Source organism: Procambarus clarkii, chromosome 67 (assembly GCF_040958095.1).
Source record: "Procambarus clarkii isolate CNS0578487 chromosome 67, FALCON_Pclarkii_2.0, whole genome shotgun sequence".
NCBI classification, from domain to species: Eukaryota; Metazoa; Arthropoda; class Malacostraca; order Decapoda; family Cambaridae; genus Procambarus; species Procambarus clarkii.
Window position 1 is genome coordinate 17,823,723 of NC_091216.1, and position 20,222 is coordinate 17,843,944.

A 20,222-nucleotide genomic window follows, 5' to 3' on the forward strand; every position below is an offset into this window, starting at 1 on the left:
GTGCTGTTACTGTTACTGGTGGTGCTGTTACTGTTACTGGTGATGGTGCTGTTACTGGTGGTGCTGTTACTGTTACTGGTGGTGGTGTTACTGTTACTGGTGGTGGTGCTGTTACTGGTGGTGCTGTTACTGTTACTGGTGGTGCTGTTACTGTTATTGGTGGTGCTGTTACTGTTACTGGTGGTGCTGTTACTGTTACTGGTGGTACTGTTACTGTTACTGGTGGTACTGTTACTGTTACTGGTGGTGCTGTTACTGTTACTGGTGTTGTTACTGTTATTGGTGGTGCTGTTACTGTTATTGGTGGTGATGTTACTGTTATTGGTGGTGCTGTTACTGTTACTGGTGGTGCTGTTACTGTTACTGGCGGTACTGTTACTGTTACTGGTGTTGTTACTGTTACTGGTGGTGCTGTTACTGGTGGTGCTGTTACTGATGGTGCTGTTACTGTTACTGGTGTTGTTACTGTTACTGGTGGTGCTGTTACTGGTGGTGCTGTTACTGGTGTTGTTACTGGTGGTGGTGCTGTTACTGGTGGTGGTGTTACTGTTACTGGTGGTGTTGTTACTGTTACTGGTGGTGTTGTTACTGTTACTGGTAGTGTTGTTACTGTTACTGGTAGTGTTGTTACTGTTACTGGTGGTGTTGTTACTGGTGGTGCTGTTACTGTTTCTGGTGGTGCTGTTACTGTTACTGGTGGTGCTGTTACTGTTACTGGTGGTGCTGTTACTGTTACTGGTAGTGTTGTTACTGTTACTGGTAGTGTTGTTACTGTTACTGGTGGTGCTGTTACTGTTACTGGTGGTGTTGTTACTGTTACTGGTGGTGCTGTTACTGTTACTGGTGGTGTTGTTACTGTTACTGGTGGTGTTGTTACTGTTACTGGTGGTGCTGTTACTGGTAGTGTTGTTACTGTTACTGGTAGTGTTGTTACTGTTACTGGTGGTGTTGTTACTGTTACTGGTGGTGCTGTTACTGTTACTGGTGGTGCTGTTACTGTTACTGGTGGTGCTGTTACTGTTACTGGTAGTGTTACTGTTACTGGTGGTGCTGTTACTGTTACTGGTGGTGTTGTTACTGTTACTGGTGGTGCTGTTACTGTTACTGGTGGTGTTGTTACTGTTACTGGTGGTGTTGTTACTGTTACTGGTGGTGCTGTTACTGTTACTGGTAGTGTTGTTACTGTTACTGGTGGTGTTGTTACTGTTACTGGTGGTGTTGTTACTGTTACTGGTGGTGTTGTTACTGTTACTGGTGGTGCTGTTACTGTTACTGGTGGTGTTGTTACTGTTACTGGTGGTGTTGTTACTGTTACTGGTGGTGCTGTTACTGTTACTGGTGGTGCTGTTACTGTTACTGGTGGTGTTGTTACTGTTACTGGTGGTGTTGTTACTGTTACTGGTGGTGCTGTTACTGTTACTGGTGGTGTTGTTACTGTTACTGGTGGTGCTGTTACTGGTAGTGTTGTTACTGTTATTGGTGGTGCTGTTACTGGTAGTGTTGTTACTGTTACTGGTAGTGTTGTTACTGTTATTGGTGGTGCTGTTACTGGTAGTGTTGTTACTGTTACTGGTAGTGTTGTTACAGTTACTGGTGGTGTTGTTACTGTTACTGGTGGTGCTGTTACTGTTACTGGTGGTGCTGTTACTGTTACTGGTGGTGCTGTTACTGTTACTGGTAGTGTTGTTACTGTTACTGGTGGTGTTGTTACTGTTACTGGTGGTGTTGTTACTGTTACTGGTGGTGCTGTTACTGTTACTGGTGGTGTTGTTACTGTTACTGGTGGTGTTGTTACTGTTACTGGTGGTGCTGTTACTGTTACTGGTAGTGTTGTTACTGTTACTGGTGGTGTTGTTACTGTTACTGGTGGTGTTGTTACTGTTACTGGTGGTGTTGTTACTGTTACTGGTGGTGCTGTTACTGTTACTGGTGGTGCTGTTACTGTTACTGGTGGTGTTGTTACTGTTACTGGTGGTGCTGTTACTGTTACTGGTGGTGCTGTTACTGTTACTGGTGGTGCTGTTACTGGTGGTGCTGTTACTGTTACTGGTGGTGCTGTTACTGTTACTGGTGGTGCTGTTACTGTTACTGGTGGTGCTGTTACTGTTACTGGTGGTACTGTTACTGTTACTGGTGGTACTGTTACTGGTGGTGTTGTTACTGTTACTGGTGGTGCTGTTACTGTTACTGGTGCTGTTACTGGTGGTATTGTTACTGTTACTGGTGTTGTTACTGTTACTGGTGGTGTTGTTACTGTTACTGGTGGTGCTGTTACTGTTACTGGTGGTACTGTTACTGTTACTGGTGGTGTTGTTACTGTTACTGGTGGTGCTGTTACTGGTGGTGGTGTTACTGTTACTGGTGGTGCTGTTACTGTTACTGGTGGTGTTACTGTTACTGGTGGTGTTGTTACTGTTACTGGTGGTGTTGTTACTGTTACTGGTGGTACTGTTACTGTTACTGGTGGTGTTGTTACTGTTACTGGTGTACTGTTACTGGTGGTGGTGTTACTGTTACTGGTGGTGCTGTTACTGTTACTGGTGGTGTTACTGTTACTGGTGGTACTGTTACTGGTGGTGCTGTTACTGTTACTGGTGGTGCTGTTACCTTTACTGGGGCTGCTGTTACTGTTACTGGTGGTGTTACTGTTACTGGTGGTGCTGTTACTGTTACTGGTGGTGCTGTTACTGTTACTGGTGGTGCTGTTACTGGTGGTGCTGTTACCTTTACTGGTGGTGCTGTTACTGTTACTGGTGGTGTTACTGTTACTGGTGGTGCTGTTACTGTTACTGGTGGTGTTGTTACTGTTACTGGTGGTGCTGTTACTGTTACTGGTGGTGCTGTTACTGTTACTGGTGGTGCTGTTACTGTTACTGGTGGTGCTGTTACTGTTACTGGTGGTGCTGTTACTGTTACTGGTGGTGCTGTTACCTTTACTGGTGGTGCTGTTACTGTTACTGGTGGTGTTACTGTTACTGGTGGTGCTGTTACTGATGGTGCTGTTACTGTTACTGGTGTTGTTACTGTTACTGGTGGTGCTGTTACTGGTGTTGTTACTGGTGGTGGTGCTGTTACTGGTGGTGGTGTTACTGTTACTGGTGGTGGTGTTACTGTTACTGGTGGTGGTGCTGTTACTGGTGGTGCTGTTACTGTTACTGGTGGTGCTGTTACTGTTACTGGTGGTGCTGTTACTGTTACTGGTGGTGGTGTTACTGTTACTGGTGGTGGTGCTGTTACTGTTACTGGTGGTGCTGTTACTGTTACTGGTGATGGTGCTGTTACTGTTACTGGTGGTGGTGTTACTGTTACTGGTGGTGGTGCTGTTACTGTTACTGGTGGTGCTGTTACTGTTATTGGTGGTGCTGTTACTGTTACTGGTGGTGCTGTTACTGTTACTGGTGGTACTGTTACTGTTACTGATGGTACTGTTACTGTTACTGGTGGTGCTGTTACTGTTACTGGTGTTGTTACTGTTATTGGTGGTGCTGTTACTGTTATTGGTGGTGATGTTACTGTTATTGGTGGTGCTGTTACTGTTACTGGTGGTGCTGTTACTGTTACTGGTGGTACTGTTACTGTTACTGGTGTTGTTACTGTTACTGGTGGTGCTGTTACTGGTGGTGCTGTTACTGATGGTGCTGTTACTGTTACTGGTGTTGTTACTGTTACTGGTGGTGCTGTTACTGGTGGTGCTGTTACTGGTGTTATTACTGGTGGTGGTGCTGTTACTGGTGGTGGTGTTACTGTTACTGGTGGTGTTGTTACTGTTACTGGTGGTGTTGTTACTGTTACTGGTAGTGTTGTTACTGTTACTGGTAGTGTTGTTACTGTTACTGGTGGTGTTGTTACTGTTACTGGTGGTGCTGTTACTGTTACTGGTGGTGCTGTTACTGTTACTGGTGGTGCTGTTACTGTTACTGGTGGTGCTGTTACTGGTAGTGTTGTTACTGTTACTGGTAGTGTTGTTACTGTTACTGGTGGTGCTGTTACTGTTACTGGTGGTGTTGTTACTGTTACTGGTGGTGCTGTTACTGTTACTGGTGGTGTTGTTACTGTTACTGGTGGTGTTGTTACTGTTACTGGTGGTGCTGTTACTGGTAGTGTTGTTACTGTTACTGGTAGTGTTGTTACTGTTACTGGTGGTGTTGTTACTGTTACTGGTGGTGCTGTTACTGTTACTGGTGGTGCTGTTACTGTTACTGGTGGTGCTGTTACTGTTACTGGTAGTGTTACTGTTACTGGTGGTGCTGTTACTGTTACTGGTGGTGTTGTTACTGTTACTGGTGGTGCTGTTACTGTTACTGGTGGTGTTGTTACTGTTACTGGTGGTGTTGTTACTGTTACTGGTGGTGCTGTTACTGTTACTGGTAGTGTTGTTACTGTTACTGGTGGTGCTGTTACTGGTAGTGTTGTTACTGTTATTGGTGGTGCTGTTACTGGTAGTGTTGTTACTGTTACTGGTAGTGTTGTTACTGTTATTGGTGGTGCTGTTACTGGTAGTGTTGTTACTGTTACTGGTAGTGTTGTTACAGTTACTGGTGGTGTTGTTACTGTTACTGGTGGTGCTGTTACTGTTACTGGTGGTGCTGTTACTGTTACTGGTGGTGCTGTTACTGTTACTGGTAGTGTTGTTACTGTTACTGGTGGTGTTGTTACTGTTACTGGTGGTGTTGTTACTGTTACTGGTGGTGCTGTTACTGTTACTGGTGGTGTTGTTACTGTTACTGGTGTTGTTACTGTTACTGGTAGTGTTGTTACTGTTACTGGTGGTGTTGTTACTGTTACTGGTGGTGTTGTTACTGTTACTGGTGGTGTTGTTACTGTTACTGGTGGTGTTGTTACTGTTACTGGTGGTGCTGTTACTGTTACTGGTGGTGCTGTTACTGTTACTGGTGGTGTTGTTACTGTTACTGGTGGTGCTGTTACTGTTACTGGTGGTGCTGTTACTGTTACTGGTGGTGCTGTTACTGGTGGTGCTGTTACTGTTACTGGTGGTGCTGTTACTGTTACTGGTGGTGCTGTTACTGTTACTGGTGGTGCTGTTACTGTTACTGGTGGTACTGTTACTGTTACTGGTGGTACTGTTACTGGTGGTGTTGTTACTGTTACTGGTGGTGCTGTTACTGTTACTGGTGCTGTTACTGGTGGTATTGTTACTGTTACTGGTGTTGTTACTGTTACTGGTGTTGTTACTGTTACTGGTGGTGTTGTTACTGTTACTGGTGGTGCTGTTACTGTTACTGGTGGTACTGTTACTGTTACTGGTGGTGTTGTTACTGTTACTGGTGGTGCTGTTACTGGTGGTGGTGTTACTGTTACTGGTGGTGCTGTTACTGTTACTGGTGGTGTTACTGTTACTGGTGGTGTTGTTACTGTTACTGGTGTTGTTGTTACTGTTACTGGTGGTGCTGTTACTGTTACTGGTGGTACTGTTACTGTTACTGGTGGTACTGTTACTGTTACTGGTGGTGTTGTTACTGTTACTGGTGGTACTGTTACTGTTACTGGTGGTGTTGTTACTGTTACTGGTGTACTGTTACTGGTGGTGGTGTTACTGTTACTGGTGGTGCTGTTACTGTTACTGGTGGTGTTACTGTTACTGGTGGTGCTGTTACTGGTGGTGCTGTTACTGTTACTGGTGGTGCTGTTACCTTTACTGGGGCTGCTGTTACTGTTACTGGTGGTGTTACTGTTACTGGTGGTGCTGTTACTGTTACTGGTGGTGCTGTTACTGTTACTGGTGGTGCTGTTACTGGTGGTGCTGTTACCTTTACTGGTGGTGCTGTTACTGTTACTGGTGGTGTTACTGTTACTGGTGGTGCTGTTACTGTTACTGGTGGTGCTGTTACTGTTACTGGTGGTGCTGTTACTGTTACTGGTGGTGCTGTTACTGTTACTGGTGGTGCTGTTACTGTTACTGGTGGTGCTGTTACTGTTACTGGTGGTGCTGTTACCTTTACTGGTGGTGCTGTTACTGGTACTGGTGGTGTTACTGTTACTGGTGGTGCTGTTACTGTTACTGGTGGTGTTGTTACTGTTACTGGTGGTGCTGTTACTGTTACTGGTGGTGCTGTTACTGTTACTGGTGGTGCTGTTATTGTTACTGGTAGTGGTGTTACTGTTACTGGTGGTGCTGTTACTGTTACTGGTGGTGCTGTTACTGTTACTGGTGGTGCTGTTACTGTTACTGGTGTTGTTACTGTTACTGGTGGTGCTGTTACTGGTGGTGCTGTTACTGTTACTGGTGGTGTTACTGTTACTGGTGGTGCTGTTACTGTTACTGGTGTTGTTACTGTTACTGGTGGTGCTGTTACTGTTACTGGTGGTGTTACTGTTACTGGTGGTGCTGTTACTGTTACTGGTGTTGTTACTGTTACTGGTGGTGCTGTTACTGATGGTGCTGTTACTGTTACTGGTGTTGTTACTGTTACTGGTGGTGCTGTTACTGGTGTTGTTACTGGTGGTGGTGCTGTTACTGGTGGTGGTGTTACTGTTACTGGTGGTGGTGTTACTGTTACTGGTGGTGGTGCTGTTACTGGTGGTGCTGTTACTGTTACTGGTGGTGCTGTTACTGTTACTGGTGGTGCTGTTACTGTTACTGGTGGTGGTGTTACTGTTACTGGTGGTGGTGCTGTTACTGTTACTGTTACTGGTGGTGCTGTTACTGTTACTGGTGATGGTGCTGTTACTGGTGGTGCTGTTACTGTTACTGGTGGTGGTGTTACTGTTACTGGTGGTGGTGCTGTTACTGGTGGTGCTGTTACTGTTACTGGTGGTGCTGTTACTGTTATTGGTGGTGCTGTTACTGTTACTGGTGGTGCTGTTACTGTTACTGGTGGTGCTGTTACTGTTACTGGTGGTGCTGTTACTGTTACTGGTGGTGGTGCTGTTACTGTTACTGGTGGTACTGTTACTGTTACTGGTGGTACTGTTACTGTTACTGGTGGTGCTGTTACTGTTACTGGTGTTGTTACTGTTATTGGTGGTGCTGTTACTGTTATTGGTAGTGATGTTACTGTTACTGGTGGTGCTGTTACTGTTACTGGTGGTGCTAATATTGCTGGGGTTCTGTGTTGCTCTTAATACAATATTTAAATAAGTATATTATGTATAAGTGTTATATATTGATAACATGTATATCACACATAAATTGTGTATATAATCAAAGTGTGACTTAGACGTTCAGCTTCCCCGGCTCGACCCTGTGCAGCAACACCAAGGATAGGAAAATGATTCTCTTTCCTAAATGTTCCGTATTGACAAAAATATAAATTTCAATATATATATTGTTACGTGAACGCCTAAATATGCTCCTTTCGCGACCAGAAAGTTATACTCCCGTATGTGAATTGCCAAGAAGTCACTCAGTCTCGTTTAATAACGTTTAGAGGGTAGCAAGATGCCAAGTATTAGATTTATTTAAGTTTTAAGATCATTGGGGAAGGAGGTGAGAGCTAAGGAGACTGCGATTCCCGCCAAATACTCAGAGGCGGTAAAGTGGTGTTTCCTAGTTTGGTGCAATCTGATTGGTCGGATTTGGGTGTGTGTTGAGTTTGACGAATCAGAAAGCGGCTATGGCGTGACGTAGTGTGACGTCGGCGCCAGAGCTAGCTGGCGGCCGCCGGCCGTCATTAGCCACCTAGGGAGGCACGCGACAGGTCGCGTCGCACGCCGGTCCCACATGGATGACGTTTAAGCCACCTGAAAGAACGGTACTATAAGCAGTGCTCGAGAGGCGACGTAGAGGAGCTACTGGACAACCTCTAGAGGACGGTTTAGTGAGCCGGGACGCCACAGGAGGTCCCAAGGGGCTCCGTGACTTCGGTACTCCCTTGTCTCAAGGAACGGTGCTGGGGGATCGAGGGTGGATCCGCGGGCCGTGCCAGGTTGGAACTGTGAGGAGCGTGCAGGTGGCCAGTCCTGGTGCAGTGTCTCAGCGACGTAGCAGCTGCTGACTGAGCCACAGCACTTCTACAGAGGAGAAAGGGATCAGTATTCACCGTGGGAGACGGATGAAGGTCTTGGGAGTCTTCCGCTTGATCCCAGTGAGATTGTCTGAGATCAGTCGTCGGAAGTTCGTCGACGAGCTGCCAGAAGGATGGGAACTATCAGGGGAAAGCGCCAAGTCACTACGACTAAAGAGCACTGGGAAGGAGGGCTCAGGATATGGACTTGGGGTGGGACGGGGGAGAGGAATGGTGCCCAAGCTGGAGAGATGTTCCGTAGTTTACTACAGAGGACAAGAAGAGGAACTCTGCAGGAAACAGACGAGAGGTCGCCAGAGTATCTACCAACTGCAAGAGGCTGCTAAGACGGCAGTCTCTGTTCGTCAATAAGTCAGGTAGATTAGACTTCCCTTGTTCATACGAAGTGAATATTATTTATTCTATGTTCGCGGAGTGAAATGTTGTGGCGCTAGAGCCAAGATAAAGACAATATCAAATGATTATAAATTCGTGTTACAACATATTTTATTGATCTAGATGAATCGTGAGTAATGAATGAAAACACGAAGGCAATTATTATGTAAGTAAATTCCTAGTGATATCCTTTGCTGGAACACTATTAGTAACACTATTAGTAAACCACAAGCCTAAAGAGCCCTGCTCATATTAGTAATTGTGAGGTGATTTAATTTATCGTGATTGAATCGTTTATTCGGGATTAAACCAGCGCGGAAGTGTTGCCATAAATGACAGTCAAGATATTTTCGGTCTTAATCACACATACTTTTACATCCAGTAAATTGATTATTATTTTATAGTTTGTTTTTTTAGTACTACTGCTGCTAGTTTTCCTCCTTCACCGTGTATATTGTTTGCCTGGCTCTGGTTTGGCAACACTTGAGCACAAATAGGTCACTACCCGCCAAACACACACCGAAACTACGACGTTGGTACAACGTTCGAACAAGTTTTAACACTTCCTAACCAGTTATAACAACCAATATAGCAAGTTGTAACAACGTTCTAATACGTCATAAACACGTTAAGCCAAGATGTAACAACTTTATTGCGAGTTGTAAAAAGCGGAAAATAGACAATTTCGGTTTGTGTTTCCAGGGGGCTGGGACATAATTACCACAATTACAAATTTTCGGGCCTGTATGAAACATTAGCCAGATTGGCAACCTTGGATATCAACGTTTGTGATGGACAAGTCTAAAGTATGGAGCCCTGGTCAGTGTCCGCGGATACGTAGATACATAGACCCGGGAACTGCCGAATTATCTCACTGTTTACCCAGCAGTGAATGGGTAGGTTAAATGATTTGGCGGGTCGTATTCTGGAGAAAATTAGGATTAAGGACCTGCCTGAAACGCTATACGTACTAGTGGCTTTATAATAATGTAACAACTTTTGTATATATAAATAACTTGCCATGGGGCTACAAGGCTGAGTGTGGGACACTCCGTGAGAGACTGAGGTGCTCTCCTTAAGTGGACAGTGCAGCACTGTCCACTTAAGACACTATGTTGACAAGAACGACACTCCTTGTCAACATAGCTCCTGGCCCCTAACTCTGACTTGCTCCTTCACTCTGACCTCTGTTCATGACCCTACACTCAACCTGATCACTAGTCCAGTGCCCTGACCTCTCTGATCGTGACCCTCTCACTCATCCTGACCTCTACTTCCTGACCCCCTCACCCCTTGATCACGACCCCTCACCCCTTGATCACGACCCCTGACTTCTGCTACATGACCATGACTCCCTCTACCCTGACCCGTCACTCCATCTTGACCTCTCCGCGCGCCCTAGCCGGCGGTGTAACTAATATAGTGTTGGTTCTCTCCCGTGGGGGCAGTTCTCCGGGATGACCCACCGTGGCAGCGTCAGGCAGAGCTACGGAGGCGTGGCCAGGAACCTTGCGGACGCCCTCGCCCGCCTTCACTGCCGCCCGTTACTCATCTCGGCCGTTGGGAACGACGCCCACGCCCACGCTCTCATCGCCCACAATCCCTTACTGGTGAGTCTTGCTCCAAGAAGATACATGTCTATGTATTAACTATGAGTCACTAACAAGCTGTATTTCTGCTGTACCGTAGATTTGACGACTGGTGAGTATGTCTAAGCTCTTGTGACACCTGACAGTAAGATGGTAACTGTTAACCCACGCTGTTAATGTAACTATTTGATATAATGGTTGCAGTAGTTTGATGTTCGGCATGCGGGCGTCTCATAGGGTAATAATTTTTATTTAAGAAAAGTACATACAAAATAGAGTACACACAGAAGCTGTAGAATGTCGGTGGCGACAATGTGAGGTCCTGGTCGGGACAAGTACTCGCCTAGTTGTACTTGTGGGAGTTGAGCTTTGGCTCTTTGGTCCCGCCTCTTAACTGTCAATCAACTGGATTGACAGCAGTGTCCGTGGGGGGTGTTGACTGTAGACTAAATCCGTCTGAGACGGCGACGTGGAGGCAGGTCAGAGGAAGTGTTGCTCCTGGCTGATGGTCATGATGATGCTGCTGTTGTTATAGATTCAGCTACTCGGAACAAGTTCCAAGTAGCACGGGCTATGGTGAGCCCGTAACTTACCTGGCACAGAAGCGGGGCCAGTAGCACGGGCTATGGTGAGCCCGTAACTTACCTGGCACAGAAGCGGGGCCAGTAGCACGGGCTATGGTGAGCCCGTGGTGGACTTACCTGGCACGGGAGCGGTGCTGTCATGATGCTGTGCTCCGGCGACTTTATACACCCGGCCCCGTAGCTCATCACAGGTTACCCTACAGGTGTCCCCCTCCGCGTGACAAGCGATATTTAGTCGTGGAACCTGTCTGGTCGGTGAGCCGTACATCCCTACAGGTTCATGTCGCCCAACTGGAGTGTTAGGGTGGGAGATTGCAGACTCGTCAGCTGACATAGGTGTTAGGTGGCGGGTCGACTGTCCCGGATGTAGAGATGGGATAGAGGCCCGGTAGGGTACAGATCTTGAGGGGGATCTGCAGTCCCCGCACGGGTTCTGCTTCCCCTAGGGCTGTCGTGTTCTACAGTTCGCTAATAAACTGTATATTACATTTAGTAATTGAAATTCAGCTACTTGTCAATATGAACACCAAAGAATTTTCGATGTACTTTACTCTCACTTTGGGTAATGTTAATTTGATCGGTGAACTTTCTTCCAAACAATGTAATATTTCTCAATGTTAAAGATGATTGTGATAGCAGTCAACCACAGATGGACTTTTTTTTAGTTCAGTATTCAGTGCGTCATTTAGAATAAGTTAACCCATAATTTTTGTCAAATACTGTGTCATCAGCAAATTAAATTAGCTTTCCGTGTTTACTGGCATTTGGTAGTGATTGATGTAAATATTAAAGAGTGGAGCACGTATACCACCCTGTGGAAGGCCAGTGTTAGTTGGCAGTGTGGGAGAGGCAGCATCGGTCACAGGAACATACTGGTGTCTTTCACCGAGGCAAGTATTGAAGGGAGTGACGCCTATTTGTAGTGTTGCAATTTGAGATCATCATTGTGGTTGACGGTGTCGGAAGCCTTTCAGAGGTCAGCAAATAAACCTATGGGGCATTAATTTCTTTTCAAAAGCTGCATATATAAACTCAAGCATAATTATAACATCCTTGGTACTTTGTTGGGGTCTGAAGTCATATTGACAAGAACTCGGTATACTATGTTTAGCTGTAGGTAGGAGTTTAGCTTAGTTCATTTATTATGCACCCCATACCCACCCTATATGTAGTGGTGAAAAGGGTTACAGAGGCACATAATGGGCTCAGGGACTGAACCCCAAAATTCATTTAGCTAAGCAAGACTTGATGAACTACTTACAAAATTCAATGCACATCGTCAGGCTGTTTGTACATTATATGTTTTCAAATATTTTGGACGCATGATAGAGCTGATAAGTTAGCCAAAGAATCTGCCTTTAAAGGAGCCGTTGAGTGTAACCTTGGATTGTCAATGAGCAATCTGAGAGCAGCAGTACACCGAGAACTTCAACAAGATCTTGTAGATTTGAGGCAAAGTGAAATCGACACCAGTAATTCCATCTATCATCATACTATCATGCAAGAGGAGCCACACATCTATGGTTCATCCAATAAAATCACCAGACTTCCAGATGTTACTACTGCTCGGCTTAGACTCGGTTACAAGTATCTCTGGGAATTCTCATTATCTTCTGATGTAAACCTGACCAAATGTAAACTGTGTCAACAAAATTATTCGCACACCCTCCGTCACTATGTGATGGAGTGCGAAAAGATACGTGAATTTAGAGACAATTCTATAACCAATGTTCCAGCGATGTGTCAATATTTCATTCAAAATGATCTGCTACCAGAAATTTTAGCCAAATATCCCCAGTTTGCTAACTGTAGGTAGTAACTAAGTGATTGTAACCTATCCACCGCTGCCCACTGGATGGGGGGCGGTGTGCAGGACAAACATATGTGGAGAGCTAGTGTCAAAATTGATATGTCAGTTGCTTAATTTAGAACCTGTACTTGAGGTCGATCTCGAACCCATTGTTGATGTGATGACTTGTATTAAATTTTGTAACTAGCTCATCAAGATTGTAACTTGCTTAGCTAAATGAATTGTGGGGTTCAGTCCCTGAGCCCATTATGTGCCTCTGTAACCCTTTCCACTACCGCCCACAAGATGGGTATGGGGTGCATAATAAATGAACTAAACTAACTTTTGGACAAAGTAGGAGGGGGTTGATATTGGTCTAAAATTCTTGATTTCATTGAGATTACTTTTATTTCTGGCTGTACAGGAGAAGCGGGGCCTGGCGATGGTGTCGGAGGCGTCGACGGCGGTGTACTGTGTAGTGCTGGACCGTCGAGGCGAGGCGCTCTTTGGTGTTGGAGACATGACCGTCCACGACCACATCACGCCCACCCATGTGAGTTACTCCTCTCTTCCTGACGTATCCTCACAACCTTTCACCTTCCTCACCACCGCCACACATTTCTGTGTTTCCTCCTCTTTATCCTCCTACCTCTTCCGTTCTCTTTACTTGGCGATACTGTCACTGAGACAGTGTTAAGTCTCTGTGACACAGTGCTAAAGCACTTCGGCCTGAGTTCGTATCCTGGCCGGGGAGGATTTACTGGGCGCCAATCCTTAACAATAGCCTCTGTTGACCCAGCAGTGAATGGGTACCTGGTTGTTAAACGATTTGGCCGGTCGTATTCCGGGGGAAATTAGGATTAAGGACCTGCCCGAAACGCTATGAATGCTAGTGGCTGTACAAGAATGTAAGAACTCTTGTATTTATAAATCAATAAATAAATACGTTTTACCTTTATTAAATTTAGAATTTTGTGCCCGAGAGCGAGTACATTGGGCAGCGTAAGGGAGCATACCTTCATAGCAGAATGTACAGTTCTTCCTCACTCCTCCCTCCCAAGAGGAGGAAAACCTGCTGGGTCCATTTATTAAATAATAAGTTACTGTATTCCATATTCTGCTCTGTTGACATATTCTATACTCTCTCATTCCACTGCAAAGTCATTCAATAACATGTTCTGATTATAAGTAATTATAAGTAAACGTCAAATGTATATGATTCACCAAGGACTTTATCAAGGGACAAGTGACTAAAATGGATACTGAGTAAAGTTACTTAAGATCATACTTAAAATCAAGAGATATCTACGTGATGCACGAATGTGAATGGGACAGAGCAGTTCCGACAATGAGTAGAGCATAGTTCCTTTAATTTTTCAGTTTGTTACCAGACAACCGACCATACCAAGTCATGTTTTTTTTTAATATAAATGACTAAACATCTGAAAAAGTAATCCCTTTTGGGGAGATGGGACAGGTACAAATGTCCTTAGCGGTGGTGGCATCCAAAAGTCCATTACACGTCACACCAATGTGTGGGGTACTCGGTGAAGTTTGCAGTCTTAAATCTGTTAAAATTTAAAAAAAGAAAAAAAAACAGGATTGGATATGACCACCAGGATGGGAAATGTTAAAAGGCTCTTAAAGCCACGAGAACACTGCAAGTCAACCACAGTGACAAAGGATTTTATTGGAGTATAAAAAGCAGTTGGCGTAGAACACAAAAAATTGCATAAAACTCTCATAGAAATGCTTGGCTCTGGGAGGGACTAGAGATGGTGCCCCTCAGGTAAATATTAGTGTGATCAGGAAAAACAACAGAGTAGCAAACACCGCCACCAGACTGAATAGAGCAGTAGTGCATGAATAACAGGAACAATTTAAAGGGAAATAGTTTCCTAACAGTAGGCTTGGTGCCTTCTTTTGATAATTACTTCCTAACAGCAGGAGGGGTATATGTCTTCACCTTACAGGTAAGGGTTATGGAAAATTTCACGTGTGGAACCCTCCATTGGGGAGGGGGTGGGGGGCAAGGGGTGAACATGACAAGGGGAAACTTTGTGGACGTGAACAGAGTGAATCCTGTATCCAGGTCATCTTTGTAGTAAAAGAAAATAAGAAAAATTAAAGGAACCAGGGTACCAAAGAGGCAATTGTCAAAGTATTGGACAAATGATAATGTGAGCATTGTTGTGGCCACGCAAAGTACTAACTCAGGAATACGGGGGGCTGCCATAGTCTAATATAGGCAGCACAAGGTGGAGTGCTAATAGAGGAACGTGCCCCTATCAGCCTCCAGTAAATATGGGACAAGACTTTAGTGCGAGGCAGGAGTGCCCTGTTCTAAACCAATGTTCTCCGGGGTTATGTAGATGCTGTTATTCCATGTGTTTTGTGAAATTATTTCTATCACTCTTTTCAAAGATTGATATGTAATGTTAGTGTTATCAGTCAATATATTTTTGCGGGTACTTAACTACCTCTTCTGTGAAGTAAAGATTGAAGGGTCTTCTCTTGCCAGCTTCCCAGTGTGTTATATCTGTTACACAAGAGTCAAAAGCATTTAGGCAATATGACTATATAGCATTGCTGTCTCTTGAACATCACCAACCCAGTGTTCTCTTGGGGTCTCTCAAATTTCATCATTTTTCTTATGTAGTACATTCAAGAATGATAACTCAATGATAATACTATATCCTTTCTTTAATCAGTCTGTAATCTCTTGGCAGGTGCGTCAATTTGAAGATGAGATCAGTACATCTCCACTGGTTGTGATGGATGGTAATCTGCCTCAGTGCACTATCAACTATATCCTTGATCTCTGTGCCTCTTGCCATGTCCCAGGTCTGTGCCTTCTGTCATTGTATAGTATTTTAGGTTATGCATGTCTGCCCATATTCCAGTTTGAATTTTTTAGTCACAAATTCGTACCTACTTATCCTTTAGATAGTAGTATACTGACGCGTAAGGAATTTTTATATAAAAAATTCTGCTAAAAAAACAAACTTTAATATTCCTAGGCCTAGTATAGCGCACACATATACTGTATTAGACCTCAGATATCGTGTCTCAGGCCTAGGAAGGTTAGGTTAGGTTTAGTTTATCTTTACAACACAAGTAAAAAAAATTCCTGTTTGTCCAACTCAATAGTGCCGATTTCTACTGTCTAATTTCGTTGTACATTGTTATACTGTATATACTATGGTCATCATTGCTAAAAATACTATCAAAACAAGAGGATGGGTTGATTTTATGAGGGTGGACACAATGTAATTTCTATATTTTTTGCCAACTTTAGACTTTGTAGTCGTTTTAAAAGGGATTTTTATATCTTGCATGCCACTTCATCACAATGTCTGATAGTGAAGACATGCTCATATCTTGAGCAAGGTCATACTGAAATTAATTTCATGTACAGGTACTTCTGTGTTGTATTGCATTTTACATCGTCCATTTACATAACTTTGAAAAAGAAAATTTATTACAAAGCAAATAGTAAAACTGCATTTTAATGATGGCACAGGTAGGTTTAATGTATGTAAACAAACATTAGAATGGCAATAAACACATGACATGTAAACAAACTAACCATCCATAGACTAAACGTTTGGACAATAGTACAAACACTATTAATTAAAGTGAATTTGGTTACTCAAGTATTTATGGTTGTGTGCATTCATCCTTGCTGCCACATTACCTGCAAAGGCACATGGGAATCTGAAGCACACTTAAACCTTAATAAGCACAATAGGGCTTATATCATGGGGCAGGACAGAAATAGTTGGGCACGTTTCCTATCACCTAATGCGCCGATTCACCTGGCAGTAAATAGGTACCCGGAAGTTAGACAACTGTTGTGGGGGTTGCATTCTGGGAAGGGTTAGTAGCTCGACCTTGGAGGGAAGGGGAATATGGAACCTCGATATAAGCCTAACATACACACACACACACACACACACATATATATATATATATATATATATATATATATATGTCGTACCTAATAGCCAGAACGCACTTCTCAGCCTACTATTCAAGGCCCGATTTGCCTAATAAGCCAAGTTTTCATGAATTAATGTTTTTTCGTCTACCTAACCTACCTAACCTAACCTAACCTAGCTTTTTTTGGCTACCTAACCTAACCTTACCTATAAATATAGGTTAGGTTAGGTTAGGTAGGGTGGGTTAGGTTCGGTCATATATCTACGTTAATTTTAACTCCAATAAAAAAAAATTGACCTCATACATAGAGAAAAGGGTTGCTTTATCATTTCATAAGAAAAAAATTATAGTAAATATATTAATTCAGGAAAACTTGGCTTATTAGGCAAATCGGGCCTTGAATAGTAGGCTGAGAAGTGAGTTCTGGCTACTAGGTACGACATATATATATATATATATATATATATATATATATATATATATATATATATATATATATATATATATATATATATATATATGTATATATATATATATATATATATATATATATATTTTATTATTAAATATGACCGAAAAAGTAAGATTAATAATTCTAACACGAATTTTCTCAATCTTTCGTACATTACGCTTCACTGTTGGAGGTAAATCAAAAATCAATTCTCTAAAATTCATTTTTATTTCTAGTCTGATGCGACACGAGCGCGTTTCGTAAAACTTATTACATTTTCAAAGACTTTAGTTCACAAATACACAACTGAATAGAACTTACGCATCTCCGATTTTATATCTACATTTGAGTGAGGTGGAAGGGGTGATGTGGCATTAACACAAGACAGAACAAAATGTGGTATTAATAGGGTATTAATTTCATCAACACAAGACAGAACAATAGTATTAATAGGGTATTAATTTCATCAACACAAGACAGAACACGAAACAATGGATATTGAATAGAAGTGTTTGTAGAAAGCCTATTGGTCCATATTTCTTGATGCTTCTATATTGGAGCGGAGTCTTGAGGTGGGTAGAATATAGTTGTGCAATAATTGGCTGTTGATTGCTGGTGTTGACTTCTTGATGTGTAGTGCCTCGCAAACGTCAAGCCGCCTGCTATCGCAGTATCTATCGATGATTTCTGTGTTGTTTACTAGGATTTCTCTGGCGATAGTTTGGTTGTGGGAAGAGATTATATGTTCCTTAATGGAGCCCTGTTGCTTATGCATCGTTAAACGCCTAGAAAGAGATGTTGTTGTCTTGCCTATATACTGGGTTTTTTGGAGCTTACAGTCCCCAAGTGGGCATTTGAAGGCATAGACGACGTTAGTCTCTTTTAAAGCGTTCTGTTTTGTGTCTGGAGAGTTTCTCATGAGTAGGCTGGCCGTTTTTCTGGTTTTATAGTAAATCGTCAGTTGTATCCTCTGATTTTTGTCTGTAGGGATAACGTTTCTATTAACAATATCTTTCAGGACCCTTTCCTCCGTTTTATGAGCTGTGGAAAAGAAGTTCCTGTAAAATAGTCTAATAGGGGGTATAGGTGTTGTGTTAGTTGTCTCTTCAGAGGTTGCATGGCTTTTCACTTTCCTTCTTATGATGTCTTCGACGAAACCATTGGAGAAGCCGTTATTGACTAGGACCTGCCTTACCCTACAGAGTTCTTCAGGACCTGCCTTACCCTACAGAGAAGAACTCTGTAGGGTAAGGCAGGTCCTAGTCAATAACGGCTTCTCCAATGGTTTCGTCGAAGACATCATAAGAAGGAAAGTGAAAAGCCATGCAACCTCTGAAGAGACAACTAACACAACACCTATACCCCCTATTAGACTATTTTACAGGAACTTCTTTTCCACAGCTCATAAAACGGAGGAAAGGGTCCTGAAAGATATTGTTAATAGAAACGTTATCCCTACAGACAAAAATCAGAGGATACAACTGACGATTTACTATAAAACCAGAAAAACGGCCAGCCTACTCATGAGAAACTCTCCAGACACAAAACAGAACGCTTTAAGAGAGACTAACGTCGTCTATGCCTTCAAATGCCCACTTGGGGACTGTAAGCTCCAAAAAACCCAGTATATAGGCAAGACAACAACATCTCTTTCTAGGCGTTTAACGATGCATAAGCAACAGGGCTCCATTAAGGATCATATAATCTCTTCCCACAACCAAACCATCGCCAGAGAAATTCTAGTAAACAACACAGAAATCATCGATAGATACTGCGATAGCAGGCGGCTTGACGTTTGCGAGGCACTACACATCAAGAAGTCAACACCAGCAATCAACAGCCAATTATTGCACAACTATATTCTACCCACCTCAAGACTCCGCTCCAATATAGAAGCATCAAGAAATATGGACCAATAGGCTTTCTACAAACACTTCTATTCAATATCCATTGTTTCGTGTTCTGTCTTGTGTTGATGAAATTAATACCCTATTAATACTCTTGTTCTGTCTTGTGTTGATGAAATTAATACCCTATTAATACCACATTTTGTTCTGTCTTGTGTTAATGCCACATCACCCCTTCCACCTCACTCAAATGTAGATATAAAATCGGAGATGCGTAAGTTCTATTCAGTTGTGTATTTGTGAACTAAAGTCTTTGAAAATGTAATAAGTTTTACGAAACGCGCTCGTGTCGCGTCAGACTAGAAATAAAAATGAATTTTGGAGAATTGATTTTTGATTTACCTCCAACAGTGAAGCGTAATGTACGAAAGATTGAGAAAATTCGTGTTAGAATTATTAATTTTACTTTTTCGGTCATATTTAATAATATATGTCTACAGGAAAGACTGCTACCAAAATATACTAATATATATATATATATATATATATATATATATATATATATATATATATATATATATGTCGTACCTAGTAGCCAGAACGCACTTTTCAGCCTACTATGCAAGGCCCGATTTGCCTATTAAGCCAAGTTTTCCTGAATTAATATATTTTCTCGAATTTTTTTCTTATGAAATGATAAAGCTACCCATTTCATTATGTATGAGGTCAATTTTTTTTTATTGGAGTTAAAATTAACGTAGATATATGACTGAACCTAATCAACCCTACCTAACCTAACCTAACCTATCTTTATAGGTTAGGTTAGGTTAGGTAACCGAAAAAGTTAGGTTAGGTTAGGTAGTCGAAAAATAATTAATTCATGAAAACTTGGCTTATTAGGCAAATCGGGCCTTGCATAGTTGGCAGAGAAGTGCGTTCTGGCTACTAGGTACGACATATATATATATATATATATATATATACTATATATATATATATATATATATATATATATATATATATATACTATATATATATATATATATATATACTATATATATATATATATATACTATATATATATATATATATATATATATATATATATATATATATATATATATATATATATATATATATATATATATAATATAGGCTGCCTGTCCCCAACAAAATTAATTATAATTAGTCTTATAAACCATCACAGGTTAAAATAGGGTGTCGCATTGAATGCGATAAAACAATTGCTATTTGCTAACACATGAATGCAAGGTGTCAAATGGCCTGGCTCACTCGTGTCTGGACGTTCAAACCACTTGGAAAGTTTAGGTAAAATTACTCCTACTAGGAAACTATACAGCATATTTTGAACACCAAAGCTCCTCCTAATTGTTCAAAGCAAGAAATGGCAATGGGAAATATATGTGGAAATATGGGACACCAAATGAGTCAGATGTTTAAAAGGACTTTAAAGTCACTACCAAAACAAGATCTGGAATTGGGGTGGGTTGCAGGAATAGAAAAAAAAATCAAAATATGCCACAGGGAAACTAGGAAAATGACTTGGAAAGGAATTGTATTTTTTTTTATTCCATACTATTGTATATGAGGTACCCAGCGATACCTGGTCGATTCTGTGCCCAGCTTCTCACACTCTTAC

At 42.2% G+C, this 20,222-nt stretch overlaps 1 protein-coding gene across 2 annotated transcripts in view; it reads left to right on the forward strand.

Annotated features, from left to right (window-relative positions):
- The window catches only part of LOC123767767 (uncharacterized), a 672,233-nt gene that overhangs the window by 571,091 nt on the left and 80,920 nt on the right, over positions 1-20,222 (forward strand). The window contains exons 1-4 of one of the 2 annotated variants that reach the window (XM_045757807.2): positions 7,650-8,341; positions 9,809-9,970; positions 12,747-12,875; positions 15,052-15,166. In XM_045757807.2, coding sequence (XP_045613763.2) covers positions 9,818-9,970; positions 12,747-12,875; positions 15,052-15,166 — 397 coding nt within the window. In that variant the 5' untranslated portion in view covers positions 7,650-8,341; positions 9,809-9,817. Of the gene's footprint in view, positions 1-7,649; positions 8,342-9,808; positions 9,971-12,746; positions 12,876-15,051; positions 15,167-20,222 lie in introns of those variants that run through there. The other variant, XM_069310378.1, reaches the window with a different exon arrangement.